Raw genomic sequence first — 27,799 nt, forward strand, 5'->3', positions numbered from 1 at the left:
CAAGAGGTGTGCACTTCTTGTCACTTGATCACTTTGATTTTATTAATGTGTTTTAGCTTCAAAAGATCAGGGTATTCAAGAGGTGTTCACCCCTTGTCACAAGATCTTTCGATTTTATTAAAGAAAGGTTTAAAAAAAATGTGTTAATCCAAAAGAATCGAGGTATTCAAGAGGTGTACACTTCTTGTCACTCGATTTTTCGGTATAGTTTAAAGAAAGTTATTTTATAAAGAAGAAACTCGACGTTGGATCGAGAAGTTATTTGACGACTTGGCGTTGGACCAAGGTTTATTAATTTTGGACGAAATTAATCAATATAGTAAAAATATTTTTTGGTATTTTTATGAGATAAAACCCTAATTACTAACATGTTTTTGTATTTTTGAAGATTATTTTAGAAAACAAAACAAATAAGATATCATGAAATAAAATCAAATTGGGCAAAAAATAAATGAATGAGTGTGTGAAGCAATAGCAATGAGGTTAAGGCCCAAGAAAATAATTAAAGAAAGACTAACAGCAAAAAAAATGAAATAAAAAGAAATATAAAGCTAATTGGGCCGGATTGTTGTCACGAGTCAAAGGCCCACTAAGAAACGAAAAGCTAAAAACCCTAAAAAACTATGGTTGGAGCAAAACCGCCCCCCACACCAATTTTCCACGTGAAAAGAGATACTCCCCTGTTAGTCTGTTTCACGCTAAAATCCTCTTCATCAATTTCACGATTTACAGACCTCTCTCTCATTGCAAAACAACAGACAAAAACAACTCTCAGATTTTCACTCTCTCGATCTCGGTTTTCTCACTCTCTCGATCTCGTTCTCTCTCGGTTCAGACAACATTACAACAATAACTCTCCTCTCAATCTCTGTTCATCGCACGCGGTTCTCGCTCAATCTCGCGTGCTCTCACTCTCAACACTCTCGGCTTCGACACGATTAGAGTAACACTTACGCAGAGAACAAAAGCATGTCATTAAGAACAAGCACACATCAAACATTCAAAGTGTAAACAGAGATTCAAATCATTTTGCAGATACATCTAGATACACAGTTCGCAAAGTTCGTAGGGGAATGAAAAAATACCAACTCTGATTGTTCTCAGAGGTGAAGATCCACGGTGAGCTCGATTCTTCTCTTTCTTCCCCTCTCTGTGATTCTGCTCGTGGTTGTGTGTACGTCTGATTTGAATGGAACCGTGCGTCGTTGTTGCTTCGATTCGTTGGAAAATTGTTGGGAATTTGCTAGTGTGCTGTTGTGTTTGAACTGTATGAAGCGAAAATAACTTCAAGTATGCGTCTCCGCTCTACTCTGCTTCTCTGATCCGTGAACCTTGTGTTGCTTCTGAAATTGTTGTGTTCTGTTGGTGATTGACGAGTCTTGTTGTTGTGTTTGGATGGCTCGAAGGTTTTTTTAGTGTTAAAATGGAATGAAGGTTGAGTTTGTGAGGGGTTTGTGTTTATGAGCAGAGTGAGGTTTTAGCGTGAGGGTGGATTTCTGTTGAGCGATTTATTTTGGATGAGTGATGGTGAGATTGAAGGTTATGTGTTTGAGGTGAGGACTATAAGATGAAGTTTGAAGGGAAGGTTCTGAGTAGTTGAAATGAAGGAACCGATTCGGTTGGAGTGAGGTTGAGTGAAGAGTTTAACATAAGTTTTTTTCTCTTGTTTTTTTTTTTTTCGATTCAACAACAACAAAAAGCAGCGGTTCCTCACATCTCTCTCAATCTCGTCTCTGCCTCTCTCTCGAATACGCTCTCAGAAGAACATGGCTCTGCTTCACAACAACAAAACTCAAAACACTCCTACAAATTTCTCTCTCGCCTCGTGACTCACTTTCACACACGGTGAGGACGAAATCAAACAAACACAAAATCAAGCATTCACAATATTATCCTAATCCCGCAGAAAACCCTAAACCCCAATCCAATATTCTGAGATTTTACATGGTGAAAGAAACAAGCAAATGGAAATATATGAATCTAATGAGGAGAATCGGAAAAAAAACCAGGTACGTTCTTGAGTTCTGCTTTGATAATCTGCTCTTGTTACTTCTTCCGATGCGTTGCTTCCGTTTCTGTCTTCTTCCACTTCTGATTCCGTGAGGTGAGCGGTTTGAATGAGGGATTTTGGAGGATTGTTGGTTTCGGTTGAAGGTTTAAAGGATTGTGGTGAGTTGAAATGTGAGGTTCTGATATGTAGTGAAGGTGGTTATTGTTGGTTCTTCATTTGCGATTTGGACATGAGGTCAGGGAGGAGGTTGAGTTAGGTTAGATAGTGAATAAGTTTTGGTTGAAGAATTGAATGAGGTTAAAGGGAGTTTTAGCAGATGTTTTGTGAATAGATTCTGTGTAAAATTCGTCCCCCTCCTCTTGCAGATGCTGAGTTGATTTTATAGAGGAATCATTGTGGGTTTTGGGGGGAAATGTTTGATGAATTTTGAACATATGCGGTTAACTGAGTTTTGCATTTTTGGATGCAGGTTTGCTTTGGCAATTTGTGTGTATGTTTTGGAGTGTTTTGAAGCAGCAGGTAGCAGCAAAGGATAATTTTTTGGACAATAGTGTTTGTTTTGAGATAAGGTGTTTGGACTGGCGTGGCATGGGGTTATAGCAACTAGTGGAGCAGCAAGTCTTTGTTACTGATATTGCATAAACCGTGTTGTGGTCCTCACGATCCCTTTCTTATTTGGACATAAAACAAGGACACAAAGACAATAATAATAATGATGATAAAAGGCCACTTGTAAATTATACAAAAATAGAAAAATAATAAAAATAAAAATAAAATTAAATTAAAAAAATAATAATTAATTTGATTTTAATTTTAATATTAATTCAAATAGAATTATAATTAAAATCAAACCAAAATATATATTACTATTAGATTAAAAAAACTTCGACTAGAAAAGAATTACAATTAAAAAGATGTCAACCATATTTTTTGTGATTTTTGAATGAGAAATATAAAATGATGAATTAAAATACGGCATGCCTAAATGAATGAAATAAGCGGGTCAAAAATTGGGGTGCGACACTAGCGTACGGTTTTCCAGACATCTGAGGATGCAATTGAGAATAGTCTAACGCACGATTTATTCTTCAGCCTAACGCACGGCATTCCAGACATCTACGGATGCAATTTGGATTAGTCTAACACACGACTCATCCATCGACCTAACGTACGGTTTTCCAGACATTTGAGGATGCAATAGAGAATAGTCTAACGCACGATTTATTCTTCGACCTAACGCACGGTTTTCCAAACATCTGAGGATGCAATTGAGAATAGTCTAACGCACGATTTATTCTTCAACCTAACGCACGGTTTTCCAGACATCTGAGGATGCAATTGAGAATAGTCTAACGCACGATTTATTCTTCGACCTAACGCACGGTTTTCCAGACATCTGAGGATGCAATTGAGAATAGTCTAACGCACGATTTATTCTTCGACCTAACGCACGGTTTTCTAGACATCTGAGGATGCAATTGAGAATAGTCTAACGCACGATTTATTCTTCGACCTAACGCATGGTTTTCCAGACATCTGAGGATGCAATTGAGAATAGTCTAACGCACGATTTATTCTTCGACCTAACGCACGATTTATTCTTCGACCTAACACACGGTTTTGCAGACATCTGCTGATGCAAGCTAGACCCAGTCTAACATACGACTCAACCTAAGTCTTTTTCTCAGAAACAGTCTAACGTACGACACATTCTGACTCTCAAGTATATCAAGTCGGATGGCATCTTCAAGCCCATCTCCATCATAGATCTTCTCCAAACACCTGGATGGCATCTTCAAGCCCATCTCCGACAAAAGTCCCTACTTCAGCGAGGGCAAATTTCTGGGCATTCTAGTGTTCAATCCTCTTCTACCCTCAGATTCCGACTGGCATACCAACCACTCTACATCTTCAGGTTTAAGAAAATTGAACAGGGGCAGCTGTCATAACCCAAAATTTGCCCACACATTTTCTCCTATTCAAATTCAAATCAATACCACAAATTACTGATGATTATTTGATTTTATATGAATTTTTATTCATTTTAAAAATAATAAAAAATCAATCAATTTAATCAAAATCTTTGAAGAAAATGCATGAGGAAAATATGGACTAAACTTGGAAATTCTTCAAATGGGCCTATGTTCCTTTGATTCAAACATATCTATAATATTGCCAAGGAATTCTAAAGCCCATTTGCATGCCTTGTTGTCATTTATTTTATTTATTGTTGGATTAATTCAATTTAGTTCAATTTTAATTAAAATAAAAAATCAAATTAATGAAAATTCAGGGGCTCCAAAACAAGCAGAAATCGTGTGAAGCTTAACCTCTAATAAATCTTGGTTAAAATTGGCAAGCTTTCATATGATTTGCAAATCAAATCTCTCTACCATAATCACAAGGATTGATCTCACAAATACTGACCTGAAATCACTTGCCTATATATATATGAACAACAAAATCATAGAAAAGGGTTGGAGACTGCAGAACCCTATTAACAGCTTGCAAATATCGTGAAAAACAAGGAGGTTTTTGGCTGCAAAAGAGCTCTGATAAAACTCAGAAGAACCGTGCATAAAAGGGAAGGAGAGATTGAATTTCCAGGTCGATAAAAGCGAAACAAACCGTCTCATTCAATTCTCCGACACTTTCTGGGCAAGATACAATCCCTAGCATCAATCGGAGCAAGCGAAATCACGCTCATTATCCCACGGTTTGTCCAAAAAATTTCAATCCGATTATGTTAATTTGCACTTCATAAAAGCTTTTTGATTCCGTTTTTGAGTTTGTATGTTTGTATGGAATGTTTTTGGTTTGAGAATTTTGAGTTCCATCGAGAGAGGAGGAATCCGCCATTAATGGAATTCCAAGGTTTGAATTGGGGCTTTTCTAAGTAATCAAAATTAGGCAAAACCGTGGTTACTATCGTGTTCAGCGGGTAAAATCCGATCGATCCATGGTGGCATAATTTATTTCCAGTGTTGTTTTGTCTATCTTCGAAATTTGCAGATACAACTTCTTTGGGAAGAAGCAAAACGATGATGAACAGTACTGGGGAGAGGGGCGCGAGATTCGTTTGCAATTTTTTTAACGATTGAGTTTCCTATATTATGTTTGACGTTAATTTTGTATGCAGCGAAGTAAACATGACGTAATGGCAAAGAGTGTATTCATAAGTGCATAACGTGCAGGGGGAGGGTTCGATCCTCGCCTCCTGCGTTTTTTTTTTCTTAATTTCTCCTTGATTGCAGATCAGGTGTGTTTGATCCTCCCACGTCCAGGATGCGCCTTCAATCACCCCCATTAGATTTCCACCCGCATCAGATCCAACGTCCTCAGATCTGCACATGCACCATGGACTTCCAGGCTTGCCAACACAGGATCTAAGCTGAGTTCTCCTAATCTTTTTTTATTTTTTTATTATATAACTTTTTTTTTTACTTTATATGTTGTTCATGTTTTTAAATACCTTTTTATTTAATAAACAAAACTTTTATAAAAATTTTCTTTCTAATTTCTTTTTTTCTAAATAAACATAATAAGTAATAATAATATATTATTTGTTTAAATAGTTTTTTTTAGTTAATTTAGATTACTTAAAATTACTTATTTGTTTAAATAGTTTTTTGTAGTTAATTTAAATTACTTAAAATTACTTATTTGTTTATTAATATTGATCAATTGATTAAAAATAAATATTAGGGTTAGCGAATTTAATCGAAATCCTATTTTTGACGATTTAATTAATTAGGTTGAAAACCAATAATTAATTAGTTTGGCCTTTTTTATTTATTTATTCTATTAACCATGGTTAACTGGCGCCCTAATCAGGGTTTGCGAGTTTATCTTTAGTTCATTCATACACTAAACTATTTTCCTTTTTCTGTGCCTTTTCAGGGTTGACTTTCTAGATGCCTTCCGACTATGCGCCTCGCCTTCTACGAAGCTAAGTATTCTATTTTAGTTATTATTTTAAAGTCTATTTTATTTCCTTTTAAATCGGGTTTTGTCTTGCCTACATTCATCTTTTTGCCTTTGCTTACCCCTTTTTCAGGGTTAACCCCGAGGCTTCCCGCCAACCATATCAGATCAAATTCGAAGCTAAGTGCCTATTTACTTTATTTATTTTAAATTTCTTTATTCTTTATTTTTAGGGTTAGCCGTGTTTGCCTCCGAATCGATTATGCACTCACCCTGTTTTTTTTGCTTGCCATTTTTCCCGCCTTGCAGGGTTTGTCAATTGCCAAAGCTACGCGTATAGGTAACCCTAAACCCTAACTCTAATATTTTTATTTTTTAATTATATCCCGCTGGTTTCAATTCCCCTCTCCTCCGCTGGTTGCAATTTCCCTTCCCCATATTGCTTTAATTTTACTGTTTATATTAACTGCGTGGTTAGTAATCCTAGGGAGTGCAAGCCTCTAACGAATTTAGATAATTAATTATAAGATAATTTTCTGAATATAATCACATGATTATTGCACACACACACGCTTTTGGGGTAACCTCTCTGTTGCCTTGTTGCCTGTTGTCTTGTTGCCTGTTGCCTTGTTTCCTGTTGCCTTGTGTTTTTTGCAGAATAGGCATGTCCCTCGAATACGAGGATACCTCAGCCATGTTGCCTCGATACAAATAAAGGTCATAAGTCCCTAATGATGCTGCCTTCGATACACTGATATGACCTCGACCCTCGGAAGTTGCCTACGGAAAAGGCTGAGGTATCCTCTGGCTACCTACGAAAGGCAGTTCTGATCATTCCCCTTAGACTACTTGCCTCTCTATGGCATGGGTCAGTCTTATGGCGAATGATAATGCGATGACCCTTCAACCTCCAAACGAAAGGCTTCCTGCCCTCTTATGGCAAGGATAGATCCTTTCATCCTGAAAGGCTAAAAGAAACCTATCATCTAAGTTTAAGGTAATTGCCCCTAGATGCTTTGCCTTGCTCTAAACTTTTTATATTCTTTCTCATAATCCTTCAAAAGGGCTACACTCATTTACGAGCTAAAGTCCCTATCTCTTTCATCTACTTTTCTGAAAAAACAAAGAGCAAAGCAATTAAGAGCCCATGGAAAACCATGGATGCAAAGGGTGCCTTACACCTTCCCTTTGCATAATTACCCCCCGAACCCTGTTTTCTCTAAAAGGTTTTTTCTGTTTCTTTTAGCCTTTCTAACTTGTTTGGATAAAATAAAAGTCGGTGGCGACTCATGCTTAACCGCGACATTTCAAAAAAAGTCAGTTCACCGTATTACAGAACTGGCGACTCTGCTGGGGATTTTCGATAAAAAGAGGGGTTACCTTAAAAGTTTAGGATCACTTAATTGTATTCTATTGCTTGCTTTGCTTGCTTTATTTTTCAGGGCTGTTTTGGGAATTAACTGAAGGACGAATCCTACACCCGGATTCAAGTACATCTAAGATAGGAAGTGGCATAGTCATGGCGACCTCCTTCGTGTATGTGGAGGATTGGTCAATATGAGAGTTCACGCTTAAGTTAGGTCTCTATGGGTGTTTGCATGCTTCTCTTGTATGAGGGAGGTTCGTGCGGATGTCCGTAGGTGAGTCGGAGCTTAAGGACCTTTAGTTACCTTTAACCAATCTTGACTTTTAGGAACGTAGTGGGGGGACTACTCTTGATGTATGTTGAGAGCATAGTCGCTACCCGATACTACAACTCAGATAGGTTCTTTCTCAAAGTATCATTGCATGGTATGTATGTATCATGTTCGAGGGTGCTTTAGGAGGGCTGACAATTCTGGGTCACTTGGTAGAACCCGTTGCTGAAATCTCCTTATCCATAGAAATACCCTTGGGAAGGACACCTGATCAGACTCCATGCAAGCCTTAAGCCAAAAATTGTGTGACTTGTGTGACTTATGTGACCTGCGTGACTTGTCTGTGTTTGCTACTAACCTTCACTTCCTTGCAGGTTTTGTTAAAAAGACTTGTTTACCCTTACTATCTCACGTTGTGCCTAATGAACTGCATTCGCATAACATCATGACATCATGACATATCATATTAACTGACCCTTTCAAGGATCTTAGGAATTTAGGGCGCACAATTTCATGTGCTCTTATCAAGGACTGAATTCCTATCTGGGGGCAAGGGGATTTATTTTCCTCTAGCCACGTACCTTCCAATTCAAAGACACCGTACCTATCAAGGGGCAAGAGGATTTAGTTTCCTCTAGCCATGTACCTTCGAATTTTCATAGGTATCCCGAATCAAAGGCTATGACCCACTGGATTTGGTGAGCTTGATTCTCAAAGAAAGACATTCAAAGAAAAAATTCAGAATTCTTCAAACAAAGACGCGACCAAATCATTTTCTAATGTTGCTAACTAAATTCCTAAAGATCCTTGAAAATATTGCATTTGCATTCATAACATCGCATAATAGGTTTCTTACAATAGATCTCTCATCCAACCTCACTGTTTATTTCAGCAAGAAAATGGATCTCGAACAATCTGTCAAAAATCTTCAGACTCAGAATAACCAGTTCCGAAAAATAATCTTTCACTTGGCCAAGGGGCAAGAAGAATTGAAGGCACTTCTGATCGAGAAAGAAAAGAATCAACATAAGCATCAAGGTGGTCAAGATAATCAGAGATCCAAGCCTAAGCAATCATTTTCTCTGTTACCCATACCACTGTCTCAAGTTCTGCAACAATTGCTCAATCAGAACTTGATAACTCTATTGCCTCCATATTCATTTCCTACCAATCCCACTCCTGGGTATAAGTACCATGCAAGATGTGCTTATCATTCTAATAGTCCTGGTCATGATACGAAGGACTGTTGGCAATTGAAGCACAAGATTCGAGACTTGATCGATGAAAAGATCATTGACTTCAACTCATCTGAAGAACCTCACCTGACTAAGGCTCAGCACAATCGGAAAGGTCGCAATGAACACAACCAATCTGTGGGGACAATTTTGATCTCTACACCAGTTCCACAACAAATACGCAAGGTAGCCACACCCAAGCGTCAGTTCACAAAGATCAACATGCCGTTGGCTCAGGCATTACAACATTTACAGAGAGCAAACTTGATTACTGTGAGGGATCCTCCTGTGAAGCCCAACACTTCCGCTCCTAGCTATAAGCCCAATGCGAGGTGCGCGTATCACTCCAATAGCCCTGGACATGATACAAATGATTGTTGGCCATTAAAGAACAAGATCCAAGATATGATCGATGTTGGTGAAATAGAATTCAATCATCCCAAGACTCCTATAGTGATCACTGCTCCCATGCACAATCACGACAAGACCGATTAATGTCAGAGTGGATGAACTTTAGATCATTAGATTTACTTTCATTTGCAATTTCTATTCTGTTTGTTTAAACATTCCAATTATGATAGACATTATCTGTTTTAATAATCATCATCAGTGCATTGCATATGTTTGTCTTGAATAAATTATTTTCGTTATCACTCATTTTAAATTATGTCTTTATTCTGCATATGTCTTTGTGATATTCAACTCCTGCTAAAGTTGTATACCTTTTGAGGGAGGATGACGAAAATGATACCGCAACCTCATACAGTATGCTTTTGAACGGACTATGCTGACGATGTACAGGCATTGTTTCAATTCCTAAACAGTGGAGATATAAGGATGATAATCCCTCGTCAACCCCTTTGAGCCCGAGAAGTAGAAGTTTCTTTCTTGTACTAATTAAAACCCTTGATCATAACCTGGGGCAGGGTAGTTCTCAGTTAATTTGGCTGTGCATTCTATTTTAAGAGAATCATTCAGTACACAAAGGTTTCAATCACAAGCGTTCATCCACACACATCAAAGAAGTGTTGGAGATGTCAATCAAAAGACAATGATGGTTCATCAATCATCAAACAAGGCAGTCAATATCTTTCAAAAAAGAAAAAAAATGAAAAAACGTATATACAAAGAAAAGCCTGCTAAGTCAAAAATCAAAAAGAAGACTTAGGCAAAAATCAAGGCATCCCGCTGACTGTAAGCTCAAAATAGACAGTTCAGGCAAAAGTTAGGGATATCAAAAAGATGAAAAAAGAGAAGTCAATAAATTCCTGAACAACTCAAAGTTGTGAATACCAAAAGGAAGAAGTGACTGCCATCTCAAAAGTTCTCTTTGCTTGCGAACCATCAACATTATCAAAGGCGCAAATCCAGAAATCTCTTGGAACCTGAATGCATAAGTTGAATTAACGGAGTTTAGGACGGAAGATCATCACGAAGAAGGGTGGGTATAAATAAAATTTGAGCCTTTATCCTTTGCTTCTTAAACCGTGAACCAAGCCACGTTACAACCCTTGAAAGTCCTAATTGAAGCATGGTTAGTTCAAAAGCATACTGTTACCAAAAAGGTATCCTGACTCCTTAAGGTTTACCACAAATGCTGAGTTGATATCACGTTTTTACAAACATCACATTGTTACAAATATCATGTTTTTACAAATATCACGATTTTACATCTCCAGTTTTAATGTTTTTCAAAAACTCAAGACAGGCGTATGCATTGCATCTCATGAATTCATTATTAAACATATTCTGCTACATAATTTAAAATGTTAGCATCAGAATAAATTTGCACAGGGTATGGCTAATGACTGAAAGTTATCCCGACAAACAAAATTACTCCAAGAAGCCATGTCTCTTACGTATACAAGGGGCATGACACGTTTTGTCCAATCAATCTGGGGCAATCAAGTCAAGATTCCGAGAATCTCTCATGGATGCTCGAACAATCAGGGGCATGCATCCAAGTACATCTAAAGCTACTCCCCAATCAACGTGAGACATTGTCATGAGCCTATGATTACTGGGGGCATATCGCCCATAGTGAACACCTCATAAAGTCCTCGCGAGGCGAATCTTTCCAAAGTTCCTGCTAACTGGGGAAAATCTATGCAAGTCCAGTTCAACATCTTGAACAATACTCAGTGGTATGTCCTAATCAAATCTAGGAGTGGTAGCTACTATAGTACTGAGGGCAACTTTCAAGACACCCATGTCACCCCACAGAGCCGGGTTCACAAGATCATATCCCCACAGAGCAATCATTAAGAAGATATCTTCAAACGCTCTCGATAAAGACATGGCTCCCCAACAAAGTTTACATCTTCAACGCTGCTGGTTCTCCAACACTTTGCTCTTCTCCAACATGGGTTACTAATACTTCTGTCCCCAATCAGGGTACATCAAGTTACTGGTCATCCCCAAGCAAAATCATAAATCCCCAGCTGAGCATCTTCAAAAACAAGATCAGATATCAAAATCACAATGATACAGAGATTTATTTTCTCAATCAAGGACAAATCATATTCTGACATCATATATCAAAAAAACATATTCATACATTGCATACATTACCTCGTAATGAACCCATCCATAACATACAAAGTTTCTCATTTATTTTGAGGGACTCATTACATAATACATGCATCATAACATTGCATAAAGACTAACTATACCTATTGCAGGATACAGGTACAGACAAATGAACGAAATCTCCAACTTTCCAAGATCTAATTCAGCTACTACGAATGGTACTGACACGGTCAACGCTCGAAGATCTAATTCATTTACCACGAACGATAATGACACGATCATTTTCAAAGATCTAATTCAGTTACTACGAACGGTACTGACACGGTCAACGCTCAGAGATCTAATTCTATCATCACGAACGGTGTAGACACGATCAATGACCAACTAAGTCTAATTCAGCTACTACGAACGGTACTGACACGACAAAAGATCTAATTCGGTTACTACGAACGGTACTGACGCGGTCAACTCTCAGAGATCTAATTCTATCATCACGAACGGTGTAGACACGATCACTGACCTTCCCAGTCTAATTCAGTTACTACGAACAGTGCTGACACGACAAGAGAGTCTAATTCTATCATCACGAACGATGTAGACACGATTATCTTCCAAAGCCTAATTCAGTTACTACGAACGGTGCTGACACGACAACTCTCCAAAAATCTAATTCATCTACTATACAATCAACATTCAAACAACTACTTCTCAAACACTTCAGTCTCGACATCTGGATGGCATCTTTAAGCCCATCTCCAACAAATATTCCTCAATATAAAAATTTTTCAGCCTAACGCACGATATTCCAGACATCTACGGATGCAAAATTGGATTAGTCAAACGCACGACTCGTCCATCAACCTAACGCACGGTTTTCCAGACATCTGAGGATGTAATTGAGAATAGTCTAACGCATGATTTATTCTTCAACCTAACGCACGGTTTTCCAGACATCTGAGGATGCAATTGAGAATAGTCTAACGCACGATTTATTCTTCAACCTAGCGTACAGTTTTCCAGACATCTGAGGATGCAATTGAGAATAGTCTAACGCACGATTTATTCTTCAGCCTAACGCACGGCATTCCAGACATCTACGGATGCAATTTGGATTAGTCTAACACACGACTCATCCATCGACCTAACGTACGGTTTTCCAGACATTTGAGGATGCAATAGAGAATAGTCTAACGCACGATTTATTCTTCGACCTAACGCACGGTTTTCCAAACATCTGAGGATGCAATTGAGAATAGTCTAACGCACGATTTATTCTTCAACCTAACGCACGGTTTTCCAGACATCTGAGGATGCAATTGAGAATAGTCTAACGCACGATTTATTCTTCGACCTAACGCACGGTTTTCCAGACATCTGAGGATGCAATTGAGAATAGTCTAACGCACGATTTATTCTTCGACCTAACGCACGGTTTTCTAGACATCTGAGGATGCAATTGAGAATAGTCTAACGCACGATTTATTCTTCGACCTAACGCATGGTTTTCCAGACATCTGAGGATGCAATTGAGAATAGTCTAACGCACGATTTATTCTTCGACCTAACGCACGATTTATTCTTCGACCTAACACACGGTTTTGCAGACATCTGCTGATGCAAGCTAGACCCAGTCTAACATACGACTCAACCTAAGTCTTTTTCTCAGAAACAGTCTAACGTACGACACATTCTGACTCTCAAGTATATCAAGTCGGATGGCATCTTCAAGCCCATCTCCATCATAGATCTTCTCCAAACACCTGGATGGCATCTTCAAGCCCATCTCCGACAAAAGTCCCTACTTCAGCGAGGGCAAATTTCTGGGCATTCTAGTGTTCAATCCTCTTCTACCCTCAGATTCCGACTGGCATACCAACCACTCTACATCTTCAGGTTTAAGAAAATTGAACAGGGGCAGCTGTCATACCCCAAAATTTGCCCACACATTTTCTCCTATTCAAATTCAAATCAATACCACAAATTACTGATGATTATTTGATTTTATATGAATTTTTATTCATTTTAAAAATAATAAAAAATCAATCAATTTAATCAAAATCTTTGAAGAAAATGCATGAGGAAAATATGGACTAAACTTGGAAATTCTTCAAATGGGCCTATGTTCCTTTGATTCAAACATATCTATAATATTGCCAAGGAATTCTAAAGCCCATTTGCATGCCTTGTTGTCATTTATTTTATTTATTGTTGGATTAATTCAATTTAGTTCAATTTTAATTAAAATAAAAAATCAAATTAATGAAAATTCAGGGGCTCCAAAACAAGCAGAAATCGTGTGAAGCTTAACCTCTAATGAATCTTGGTTAAAATTGGCAAGCTTTCATATGATTTGCAAATCAAATCTCTCTACCATAATCACAAGGATTGATCTCACAAATACTGACCTGAAATCACTTGCCTATATATATATGAACAACAAAATCATAGAAAAGGGTTGGAGACTGCAGAACCCTATTAACAACTTGCAAATATCGTGAAAAACAAGGAGGTTTTTGGCTGCAAAAGAGCTCTGATAAAACTCAGAAGAACTGTGCATAAAAGGGAAGGAGAGATTGAATTTCCAGGTCGATAAAAGCGAAACAAACCGTCTCATTCAATTCTCCGACACTTTCTGGGCAAGATACAATCCCTAGCATCAATCGGAGCAAGCGAAATCACGCTCATTATCCCACGGTTTGTCCAAAAAATTTCAATCCGATTATGTTAATTTGCACTTCATAAAAGCTTTTTGATTCCGTTTTTGAGTTTGTATGTTTGTATGGAGTGTTTTTGGTTTGAGAATTTTGAGTTCCATCGAGAGAGGAGGAATCCGCCATTAATGGAGTTCCAAGGTTTGAATTGGGGCTTTTCTAAGTAATCAAAATTAGGCAAAACCGTGGTTACTATCGTGTTCAGCGGGTAAAATCCGATCGATCCATGGTGGCATAATTTATTTCCAGTGTTGTTTTGTCTATCCTCGAAATTTGTAGGTACAGCTTCTTGGGGAAGAAGCAAAACGATGATGAACAGTACTGGGGAGAGGGGCGCGAGATTCGTTTGCAATTTTTTTAACGATTGAGTTTCCTATATTATGTTTGACGTTAATTTTGTATGCAGCGAAGTAAACATGGCGTAATGGCAAATTGTGTATTCATAAGTGCATAACGTGCAGGGGGAGGGTTCGATCCTCGCCTCCTGCGTTTTTTTTCTTAATTTCTCCTTGATTGCAGATCAGGTGTGTTTGATCCTCCCACGTCCAGGATGCGCCTTCAATCACCCCCATTAGATTTCCACCCGCATCAGATCCAACGTCCTCAGATCTGCACATGCACCATGGACTTCCAGGCTTGCCAACACAGGATCTAAGCTGAGTTCTCCTAATGTTTTTTTATTTTTTTATTATATAACTTGTTTTTTTTTACTTTATATGTTGTTCATGTTTTTAAATACCTTTTTATTTAATAAACAAAACTTTTATAAAAATTTTCTTTCTAATTTCTTTTTTTCTAAATAAACATAATAATATATTATTTGTTTAAATAGTTTTTTTTAGTTAATTTAGATTACTTAAAATTACTTATTTGTTTAAATAGTTTTTTGTAGTTAATTTAAATTACTTAAAATTACTTATTTGTTTATTAATATTGATCAATTGATTAAAAATAAATATTAGGGTTAGCGAATTTAATCGAAATCCTATTTTTGACGATTTAATTAATTAGGTTGAAAACCAATAATTAATTAGTTTGGCCTTTTTTATTTATTTATTCTATTAACCATGGTTAACTGGCGCCCTAATCAGGGTTTGCGAGTTTATCTTTAGTTCATTCATACACTAAACTATTTTCCTTTTTCTGTGCCTTTTCAGGGTTGACTTTCTAGATGCCTTCCGACTATGCGCCTCGCCTTCTACGAAGCTAAGTATTCTATTTTAGTTATTATTTTAAAGTCTATTATATTTCCTTTTAAATCGGGTTTTGTCTTGCCTACATTCATCTTTTTGCCTTTGCTTACCCCTTTTTCAGGGTTAACCCCGAGGCTTCCCGCCAACCATATCAGATCAAATTCGAAGCTAAGTGCCTATTTACTTTATTTATTTTAAATTTCTTTATTCTTTATTTTTAGGGTTAGCCGTGTTTGCCTCCGAATCGATTATGCACTCACCCTATTTTTTTTGCTTGCCATTTTTCCGGCCTTGCAGGGTTTGTCAATTGCCAAAGCTACGCGTATAGGTAACCCTAAACCCTAAATCTAATATTTTTATTTTTTAATTATATCCCGCTGGTTTCAATTCCCCTCTCCTCCGCTGGTTGCAATTTCCCTTCCCCATATTGCTTTAATTTTACTGTTTATATTAACTGCGTGGTTAGTAATCCTAGGGAGTGCAAGCCTCTAACGAATTTAGATAATTAATTATAAGATAATTTTCTGAATATAATCACATGATTGTTGCACACACGCACGCTTTTGGGGTAACCTCTCTGTTGCCTTGTTGCCTGTTGTCTTGTTGCCTGTTGCCTTGTTGCCTGTTGCCTTGTGTTTTTTGCAGAATAGCCATGTCCCTCGAATACGAGGATACCTCAGCCATGTTGCCTCGATACAAATAAAGGTCATAAGTCCCTAATGATGCTGCCTTCGATACACTGATATGACCTCGACCCTCGGAAGTTGCCTACGGAAAAGGCTGAGGTATCCTCTGGCTGCCTACGAAAGGCTATTCTGATCCTTCCCCTTAGACTACCTGCCTCTCTATGGCATGGGTCAGTCTTATGGCGAATGATAATGCGATGACCCTTCAACCTCCAAACGAAAGGCTTCCTGCCCTCTTATGGCAAGGATAGATCCTTTCATCCTAAAAGGCTAAAAGAAACCTATCATCTAAGTTTAAGGTAATTGCCCCTAATTGCTTTGCCTTGCTCTAAACTTTTTATATTCTTTCTCATAATCCTTCAAAAGGGCTACGCTCATTTACGAGCTAAAGTCCCTATCTTTTTCATCTACTTTTCTGAAAAAACAAAGAGCAAAGCAATTAAGAGCCCATGGAAAACCATGGATGCAAAGGGTGCCTTACACCTTCCCTTTGCATAATTACCCCCCGAACCCTGTTTTCTCTAAAAGGTTTTTTCTGTTTCTTTTAGCCTTTCTAACTTGTTTGGATAAAATAAAAGTCGGTGGCGACTCATGCTTAACCGCGACATTTCAAAAAAAGTCAGTTCACCGTATTACAGTTGCATACTGAACCTTCTGAGTCAAAGCTTCTTAGCGCTGATTTGTGCATACTCTTTATATATTTCCTGAAAAGGAAATTGCATAGGATTAGAGTACCACATTATCTTGAGCAAAATTCATATACATTGTTATCATCAAAACCAAGATTATTGATCAGAACAATTCTTGTTCTAACAGTGACGTGCATCTTGATCCAAACAACAAGTTGTAATCCGCCTTAGTTGGAACTACCGCGAATAGAATCGGTCTACTGGAGGTCCCTATAACCATATCTACTTATATAACCCATAAAGGTTTACTAGTCTTTCCTTCGTAGTTCGACAAGACCATATTGTTGGGTTTCAAATCTGTATCGCACTTGCCAATTTTCCCGAGTAAGGAAAATGGCATCACATTAATGAAAAATCCACAATCTACCAGAACCTTATTTATCCCGACGCCTTTAAATTTAGCCCTTGTATATAAAGGCTTCAAATATTGCCGCATTCCCATGTCGGGTCTTTCAAATATGGCCTTATCTTCATTGTCAAAGCCATCATTCATAATGTAATAACACATCCTTTTCATCACTTCAGTGATTGTATCATACTCTAACGACAACACAAATATCATGTTGCAAATTATATGCATCCCAGACTCAAAACCTGAATTAAAATCATCACTCGCCATTTCCTCATCTTCACCTATTGTGACCCTTGATTCTTTATTTTTCTCCTCAAGTGGCAATAGGGGTATTAGTCTTTTCTTAACATGCCTTCTTGTTAATTGGCCTTCGTTTGTAGTCAGTATACTTCTACTTTTGCTTGAACTTTCTGCTTTTATGTCAACTATTTTATTTCGATGATGCCTTATCCACTGTGTTCTAGTCATAGGTTTTTTCCCATGTATTTCTTGGAAACATAAGAGTACTTCTTAGATGTATGAGAGTTGTCATGGTATGAAGATCATGCACCAACTTCGATTACCTTCCACTTGCCTTTGTCGGCTGTTGATTTCCTTACATGTCGAATCCAATCCCTAGGGGTAACTTTGGAAGAAGGGACATATGTATTTCTTTGCTCGAACTTTTGAGGCCCCCCACTTGTTGAATAAAAACCCACTCTGTTTGTCTTCTCAACCTCTTCTTTTAGATAGGTAAGGGTTGACATTTTCTAACTTCTTTGCAACCTCCATATCAAAGATGAAACTATAACATGGGTACAACATGACCTCAGACTCCTTCAGCCTACACATGTTAAGAAAATTAATAAGTTCCTCCTTATTCTTAGGAAAAATAACTTTCATCTGATCCTCATAACTGGTCTAAACCTTCTTCTGGTCAGTGTGATCAGTGACATCTACCATCAACACTTCCACACGCCCGAATAGGAAAGCCTTTTCAATTTTGGGATCAACATCCTCTTCCACTTGAGGCTTTTACTTGTCTGCAAATTTCATTCTCCCATCATTAAAGCATTATGCACTAGGTCCCTGAAAAGACAACATTGGGAAGTTTTACGGCCAAGGAAATTATGAAATTTTCAAAATCCTTTTTTTCTTTCTTTGACCTAATGGCGGTGTCTTAAGCCCCTTACGGATTGCGATTTGGCAAATCAGAGAATAAAAGATCAAATATTTCGTCACACTTAGTTACATCAAATTTTTCTCCTCACAATTCCTTAAGGCTATTTCGACAAATTTTTCCCGTTCGAAGACTTTAGTAATTTGCATACATAAGGAGGCCCTGACTTTAATTCTGACATGTTAACCTTAATTTCTTCGACATATTCACAATCTGTGTCAGAAAATTTTTCTACTTCATCTACTCGGAGTTAGGCTAATTTCTCTTTTTTATGATACTTACTCGACCTAGCTTTTTCATCCTTTAGACGTCCGACTTGTCGAATTCTTCTGCTAGTTGAGCCGTGTATCTTAAATACTGGATGTCTAGCTTCTTTTTGATGGAATAATCAAGACCCCCAGTGGCCAATTCGACTAATTCATGTTTAGGCACTTGAGTGAAGCATCTTAACTTCATTATCCTAAATTTGTTTAGATAGTCGACTATTGTTTCAGCCATCATTCACCTCACAGTGGCTAATTCCTTCATGCTAATTTTAGATTAGCCCATGTAAAATTGCTCAGGGAACACCCTTTCTAATTAATTCCAATTAAATATGGAATGTGGAGAAAATATGATGAACCACAAAAAGGCATTCTTTGTCAAAGAATTTGGGAAATTATTCAATTTCAAATTTTTGTGGTTGGCTATATCACCAACTTCAATTTGATACCTAGCAACATGTTTGACTGTGGACTCATTGAGGTCGCTAGTAAATTTGATGAATTTGGGGACTTTCCAATCCTTGGACAGTTCAGCCTGCCGTACGTATTCCGACACTAGAGATACGTAATTGGGCATATGAAGGCCAACTTTAAGGCCATTTTGGGAAAAAATCTATTCGACCACATTAACTATATTGTTTTTCCCCTCTGAAATTATTTTGTTGGATATTCCTAAGTATTTGGTCGGCATCATGGTTTCTTTGCACCAAAACTACTTCACGACCACTTTGGCTTTTGTTGCCTTCGACTACAATTCGATGATATGCAGGTTAACACCACCGACAATGTGCATTGAGGTGTTACCTCTTGTTCCTGGTTGGAAAATCCATGTTTGTGGACAAAAGTGCAACCTATGTTGATGTAGTCTACCTTAAGTATGTCGTGGATCTAACTTCGATTCACGATAAAATTAGGGGCCGTCTGTTTGATCTACCTGTACTCTAAGCTGGGTAAGAGTTGTCTCTGGAAGACAAAGTAGATGACTGAGAGTTACACGTTGCTCACGATAGTTTATTTTTACTAATATTTTCATAATTTATTTGTTACACTTGTTACTAAAATTTTATCCGAACCATTTTTAGAGAGGAATTATCTCTCATTTCCCTCGCATCACCAGGTGGGAAGTTGCACCTCCCTGTGATGAAGACTGGCCACGTGTAGCCGTATTTGTTCCGTAGAGGGGGAAGGGGTGAAAAGTGTGGTCGAGCCATTCAAAGTCTTGACAGTATGGTACTATATAATGTTTGCTTTTGCTCACACGAAGGACACCGCCAGACGTGCCAGTTTGACATTATTTCTTTATAATTTGGATGGTTGACATGTGAGTTGTCTCTTATGTATCTTTAAATGCCCAAGCGAGCGATGTGCCAATTTGGCTACTTGTAGATTATTCTGAAACCTCCCCATGAGTCCGCTCCTCCCAGCGTCCGATGCAAAGATCTTGGTGCAATACTGAATGATTTCGAGAGTCACTTGGTACTAGAGGAATATCTTCGAAGCCAACACATGTACATTAAGCTTATGTTGAGGGCTACATAACATGGTTCTATAGGGTGTCACACCCGATCATGATACTAGACGTTCTTGGGAGACCACCAATGCGAGCTAACCAGGAGCTACTTGAGTTTCAGGATGACTAGGCCGAGAGTGTGTCAGCGATCTATCGGCATTTTGCAAAGATGGGTAGAGGAGCCTTAGGGTCTGTTTGGTTCAAATGAGGGGGAGGGGAGGGGAGGGATTTTAATGGAGGGAAGGGAAGGGAAGGGGAGGGGAGGGATTTTTTGTAATTATATATATGTTTGGATCAAACGAGGGGAGGGGAGGGGAGGGGAGGGAAGGGATTTCGTTTAAAAATATGTTTGGTTCACGAGGGGAGGGGAGGGATTTTAATAATAATTTACAATTTTATCCTTGTAATTTTATATAAGTGATATGATATTCAATTGTAAAAATTTCATAAATATTTTCTTGGAAATAATATTTGTATAACAGAGTGATTAAAAAGTCATAACTTATAGCATAATATTAAAAAAATTGAGTGCACTTGATTCGTATTATAACTCTCAACACAAAATAAACTATGCGTTGATAACAACTCCTGAATACATAAAATAAATTATAATAAAAAACAAAAAACTACAGTAGTTATAATTTTTATTAAATAAAAAAATAAAAAAAAATTTGAAGGTGAAGAATAATTATAATAAGTTGATGGAAGGCTTGGAAGCAATAGAGAAAAATTACAAAAGAAAAGTAGGAACATGAAAGAAAATAATATATTTAAAATAATAAAATAAAATTGAGGATATTTTAGTCAATATATTAATTTAATTAGTATTAAAACTCAGATCCCCTCCCCTCCCCTCCGAATCCTCCCGATTCGGGGAACGCAAAAAGTGTCATTTGGAGGGATTTTGCTCCCCTCCCCTCCTCTCCCCTCCTAAAAATTGAACCAAACACATTTCATTTTAAATATTCCCTCCCCTCCCATCCCCTCCCCTCGCTTTACCTCGAACCAAACACACCCTTAGAGAGATAAGACTCTTTGAGGATAACATTCTCGAGTTGGCTTTTTTTTTTATAAATGTACAATTTCTTACTTTCATTTAACTTTAATATAAATTCATTCAATCTTGGTTTTACTTTAATATAACTTAGCCTTAAAATATTGCAATGTTTAGACAAGATTATTTAATTCAGGGTGGATTCAGAAAATGTATCTCCGAATGTACCCAAATAACATATTGAAATGCTTCTTCGAACCATATTTTGATTAATTTAGAGTGAACCTCATAATAACATATTTTGATGTGTGCGTAGATACATCTTCGGATACTTAAAAGACAAATTTAAAATTTCAAGAGTGGTATTTCCTAATAAGGGTGGAAAGAGTAATCCTCGATGCTTTGATAAATGAAATGGGCTTAGATACAAGAGCCCAAATTGAAATCGCGTTAACGGGCTTTCGAATTCAAATCTCCGTGTCTGAAATGAGATAACGATAAGGATATGGCTATGGTGTACACTCCATTTTTCACAGAAGCATTTGGAGAGCATAGAGAAGAAGAACAAGAATGGTACAAACGATTGCAATGCCCGTGGCTCCTTCAGTCTCCATCAGCAATGGCCACTTCTCCAAAAGAATTTCTCTCCCTATCCTCAACACTCCCAAGCCAAAGGTAACAAAACTAGGGTTTCAAATTTCCGCATATCAGCAACAAAAAACACGATTCTGATTCCGAAGTAATTGCAGGTTCAAAGATTAAGCATTCAGTGCGTTCGTGTCGGCGGTGTTGAAATTCCAAACAACAAACGAATTGAATTCTCGTTGCAGTACATTCACGGAGTTGGAAGGAACAGAGCGAGACAGATTCTAACTGATATCAAAATGGATAACAAAGTTACAAAGGAATTGAGTGAAGAAGAGCTTATTATTATTAGGGAAGAAGTGTCTAAATACATGATTGAAGGAGATTTGGTAACTCCAATTTTTTGCTTTGTTTTTGTTTTAGGTTTTCTGTTATTCTGTTTTGTGATTGTAATGGTTTGATTGATTTGTGGATTTTTAAATTTGTGAATTTCAGAGACGATTCAATGCGCTTAACATTAAGAGGTTGAAGGAGATTCAGTGTTACAGAGGAATTAGGCATATTCAGGGACTTCCTTGTAGAGGACAGCGAACGAAGAACAATTGCAGGACTTTGAAGGGTAAGAAGGTTACTGTTGCTGGCAAGAAGAAAAAGTAAATATTTAGCATCCTTTTGATTTAGTCGGTTTGAATTGTGTAAGAAAAAAATAACAATGTTTTGGATGATGCAATTGTTTTTGTTAAATTGGATGTAATTTTGTTGTTGTGGAAGTTTGAACAAAGTTTATGAGTAATTAATCCTGTGAACTACTGCTTGGAATTGTTAAAAATAAAGTTACATATACATATTCTTAGCATGTTAGCTCTGAAAAATAGTGTTTTCTTATGTTGTTTATACTTTATATGGTGTTGGGTTTGATGCATTGTATATTCTGTATGTGTTGTTCAAGTTGAAATGATTGGTATGTTTATTTGTGGTTTGGTGATCAATTTGGTGTGGTAGACTGATATTCAATGTTCTCGTCTATTGTTTTGATGTTATGCCAATTTTATCTAATGTTTTCCGCATTTCAATAGTCTCATCTTTGATATTAGACGAGTCTGTGTTTGATGTGCGATTGGATATTGGTTAGCGAGTGAAGTGTAATTGAACAGAAAAAGTTACCATATAGTAGTACTTGTTTTTAGTTTTTTTGGTCTCATACTTCCCGAAAAGAATGTCTGATAAACAAAAGTAGAAAATTTAGCAGATGCCATGCAGCATTCCTGGTGAACTTGAAGCATGATTCAGTTGACATTAATATCTAAGATCATGCTGCCCAATAGATTTCCCTATGGTCATTGACTTGATTCTATTATTTTCCAAAGATTTCTCATAAATGGTTTTTCTTATTAGAGTTCTTACTGTTGATTGAGTCTCAAGAGGAAAAAATGTAACTATTTCCTCTTTTTGTTTCATCTCACCAATGTGGTGAGACAGAGTTTGATTTCTTTTTCTTTTTTTATAATTTTATGCTATTATAATATCCAACTATATAAAATGCGTGTCGGTATCATTCCATTTGAGAACAATTTGTTTAGCCGAGTTTGTATCCGGTAGCTTAGTTTGAATCCAGTAGCCGAATTCTAATCTTGTGATAGATACTTTGTTGTTTCGGTAGCAATTTAAACAAAATGAAGGAACTACAATTCTAAGATTTGATTCATGCAAACATATGTGATAGATACTTTGTTATTTTGGTAACAATTAAAAAGAAAAGGAACTACAATTCTAAGATTTGATTCTTGATCATACATGCTATGCCACTGTATGTATAATGTATGCAATGTAAAGATACTACAATCAGTAAGGAAAAAGAAAAACATTGAGCTAATGACTCCCTCCTGTCCTAATTTTCATATACTGCTTCTATCACTCTCTTCGTCAGAGTGAGTGAGCCATTTCCATCAATTTTAATCTAGGAAAGTTTCCCTACATTTATAAAATAGAGTTGCAAATTAAACTTAAACCTCATCACTGGTTAGAAAATCAAAGCTACAATATAAGAGAATAATCCCATGCAAGAGAGCAGGTGTAAGATTCTACTAAGAGTAGAAGGGAAATTCTTAAAAATAAAGAGGAACACTGCTCTTTTGTTTAAGTATTCAATTTTTTTCTTTGGAAAGATGTACCGGTTCATGTCCAAACACAGCATGTTATCTGCACCACATGGACTTGTTAGCTTTTTTTTTTCTTTTTCTCGCCGAACCATTTGCGTCATGTTTATTTTGGTGTCATTTTTTAGTTTGTATCAATCGCATCCATGTTAGTGCTTAAACAAAAGACAGTATCCTTGTAAAAATCAAATCTCCCCAGTGTTTTTTCAGATTATACAAACTACCAGAAATGTGTTTCTTGATAAAAATCGCATTTTAAGGGACAGATTGAAAAAGGTTTTTCCAAAGTATTGAATAGAAAAACAAACAGGCCGGGATTTCAATTTGGGCATTCCTTTCAATTTTCAAGTTTTGACATGTGCTAATATGGGTCAGGTGGGCTCAATATGTATAAAAAAAATAGGTACCCCAACCTTTTTGAAAACCCGCGGCGAAATTCCAAAAATGTCCCTATATTTTCAAAGTGGTTATCCGAAGTCAGCTTTTTATAAAAAAAAAAATTGATTTCGGAAATGCACTTCCGAAAACGACTTATTTTTTTGAAAAAAAATATGATTTTGGAGATACACTTCCGGAACACCATTTTTTAAGGAAATGAGTGTCTTCGAAGATGCTTATCCGAAATATTTCTATTTTTGGTCTTTGAAATTTTGTGGATATACATATCCGAAAAAACTCAATAATTATTAAAAAAATTAAAATCAAAGTGAATCAATACAATTAATAGTATAATTAATTGTATTAATTAAAATATATTATTAAATATATATCATAATAATTAAGATATAAAAATAATATTACCCTAATAAATATTTAAATCAACACCTTATTTTTATATATATAATTAATAATAATAATAATAATAATAACAACAACAATAATAATAATAATAATAATAAAAGATATTAATTTACTATTTTTTTTATGATACATAAAAAAATCATTTCATAAACTAATTTTCAAAAACAATTTATAATTAAATTATAAACAAAATTTTCAAAACAATTTTAGAAAAATATTTTTATTAGATTTCATAAGTAAATTTTAAATTATATAAAATTAATTATATAATTTATTCACTAAATAAAATTAAGACATAATCTTCTTATTTTTTGTGAAATTTATCAAAAAAATCTTCTTAATATGAAATTTATCAAAAAATAATTAAATTTTTTATGAATTTTATTTTTAAATTTATAATTGAAATTAGAATAAAAATATCAACCGTATAATTATCATTATTATTTCATAACTTATAAATTATAAATTATATCAATTTTATGATATCTGAATTAATTAATATCCCAAATTTTTTAATTTTTTAGGATTTTTTCGAATATGCATATCCGAAAAAACCTCTGACCATTTTTTAGGGGTTTTTTCGAAGATGCATCTTCGAACTAACCAAAATCTCAATTTTTTCGGAGATGCATCTTTGAAGGATATTTTGAGGTTTCCAGCAGGGGTTTTCTCCGTAATTTTTTCAAGAATGCATCTCTGAAATAAAGGCTCATCAATATGCATTTCTGCTTCTTGTATCAGGGGACGTTTCGGAAATGCATATCTGATAACACCTTTTATTTTGGAGATATAGTTCCAAAACCTTCCATGGCAGAACACAATAGAACAGAAACAGAACATGTAATCAATGCAAAATTCTTTTGACAAACTTCAAAATGTATATATTAGACAACATAACACATTAATATCTTTTATCATTTCCAATTCGGTCAAGATAGATATATTCGATTTACCGTTTTTCGTGACATCACATCATCAAAACCGAGCCTTTTCTAGTGACTGTAAACTTCATCCATTCGTATCGGGCTATCAAGTTTCACCTTCTTAGATATAACACAAGCACATGGGAGACCATAGGTTTTCACAAGTGTGCAACCACACTTTGAGCTATCCGAACCTACATTTTCAACTCTTTTGGCTTCGTGAAAAATATAATCCAGAGTTGCCTGAGATATGTTGTCGATCAACTGAGAATACAAAGTGTTGTCTTTGAACCTATGTTCAAACACTGTGATGCTACGACCAAATAATGTTTGTATATCATTATGCTGGTTTTGGATCATTTGGTTCACAGAATCCCAATATGTACACAAATCACATTTACTATTTTTCAACCAATTCTTCAAAGTAGCATCGGTAAACTCAACTCGATTTGTTGTTGTATTTCTAAGGAGTCTAACCTGATCGATCTAAGCACATACAATCTTCTCCTTGACTTGATCAAAAATTGTATTTTCCACATATTTCAAAAACTCTTGATATTTCTCATACACCCTTCTGAATTGTATAACAACATCGCCATATAACTCTTTTGTAGAAGAATTTATTATAATATTTAATGCATCTATTATTTTTTCTACTACGAAGCCTGCCTTGAGCATTTTTCCATCTTTGTCTTTTATTTGTTTTGTCCCTACTGTGGGTTTAACTTGACTTCTCACATTCTTTGTTATGTGATACCTACAAAGTAATGCATAATAAGTAGGAAATACCTTTGCAATTGAATTCATCAAAGCGGTATCACGGGCGGTAACAATTACTTTCGACATATCTTCTTGGTTCTTCAGCATGTCCGACACACATCTAAAACCCAAGTAAAGTCATTCTCTTTTTTGCTCTCTAAAAATGTAAAAACTGACAGAATAAGTCTTCTTAGTAGAGGTAACACCAAAAAATTTCAATAATGGAAACTCATACTTGTTGGCCTTATACGTTGAATCAATTATGAGCACAGTAGAGAACGTGTTGAACAACTTTATAAAATCAAAATTAGTCAAAAATATATCTCTAACAATTACTTCATCCTCGCACGTTCGATACATAGATACGTAATTGTTATTATCTAGAAGTTTCAAGAGGTGTTGCATTTCAGTTTTATCCCCCTCAGCGCTAATTTAGTTTGATAGCACCTATTATACACTTGCTTGATATTTGCGATATTACCAAGTCTCTTACCCTTCAAGGTTGCAAGTATGTTTTTCTGTTGCACCAAATCATGGTTATGTAAACCACATATCACATTAAAACTCTATTTGTTATTTGCAAACCGATAACCACACAACTTAAAAGGACATTCACATTTTCTTGACCAGTTTCATCTCGTTTGAAATTATGGAGAAGAGGTCTATATTTTTCACTTCTTTCACATGTTAATATCATAAATGCACCTCTTTTATCCCAATTATTGAATCTTTCAATTACAACACCAAACTCCAATTTGGATGCCTCGGTATGAATCACAGAATTCAAACTCTTGTTCATTTTTAAATTGGTTGCCAACATTTACCTCTTTCACAACTACACATGAGGCATCCAGAGACACAATAGGTTTGGGGAAAATATCGGGATGTACAATTTCTAATGAAAACAAAAACATAAACTACGCAACAACATCTAAAACAGAAAACAAGTTGTTGAAAAATGAGAACAGACAGCTTTCGGAAATGAATCTCCGGATGTGTTCATAAAGAATTCGAAGATATATTTTTCGGATACGACATAATTTTTTTCAACTTAAAAGCGAGATTAATGTGATCAATGAGGCTTGAAATGAATGAACTTTACCTTGAATTCCAACTTCTTTTGCTCCTTTGATTTGATGAAACACGGGAATGAAGGTTTAGAGTGAAAATCTTGATTGATAATAGAAGGGTTTTCGAAAATGGTTTATGGAAAAAATGGATATGGGGTCTGATCATGCAGGTGACTGTTTTTAGCAATAACACATTTGATTTTTCCGGAGATACATCTCCGAAATAATCTAACATGCAAAGGTGTCAGATTCTCAAATTCCCGCTTCAATTGTTCGGAGTTACATCTCTGAATAACTCACTGGAACACATACAAAAATTTAATATACTATGTGACAGAAATGTTTTTTCAGAATAAAATTTTCTTTGACTATTAATAGTATCTTTGTGCTTGCTTTGTAATACAAATAATACACTTGAAAATGTATTTCTAAAAAGTGAAGGACTTTTTTCGATTTTTCATATAATTCTTTTCCCGCATCCTATACTAAGAAATTTCCTTAATCAAACTCTCATAGCAATTATTTATTTATACATCATTGCTCAAATAAAATATATTTGAACAAACATTTTCTTGAGCAAAAATTCACCAGTTAAAGGAATTGAACATTACA

The 27,799-nt window shown here is 36.0% G+C and overlaps 1 protein-coding gene across 1 annotated transcript; it reads left to right on the forward strand.

The window, feature by feature from the left end:
* The first annotated feature begins 21,403 nt into the window (after positions 1–21,403).
* Positions 21,404–22,284, forward strand: LOC131627343 (small ribosomal subunit protein uS13c-like). Its single transcript, XM_058898188.1, has 3 exons — positions 21,404–21,568; positions 21,643–21,867; positions 21,974–22,284. Exons 1-3 carry the CDS (start codon positions 21,464–21,466, stop codon positions 22,133–22,135), a joined length of 492 nt encoding a protein of 163 aa, XP_058754171.1. The 5' UTR covers positions 21,404–21,463; the 3' UTR covers positions 22,136–22,284.
* The last annotated feature ends 5,515 nt before the right edge of the window (positions 22,285–27,799 follow it).

This window comes from Vicia villosa, unplaced genomic scaffold (assembly GCF_029867415.1).
Source record: "Vicia villosa cultivar HV-30 ecotype Madison, WI unplaced genomic scaffold, Vvil1.0 ctg.000359F_1_1, whole genome shotgun sequence".
Classification (NCBI taxonomy): Eukaryota; Viridiplantae; Streptophyta; class Magnoliopsida; order Fabales; family Fabaceae; genus Vicia; species Vicia villosa.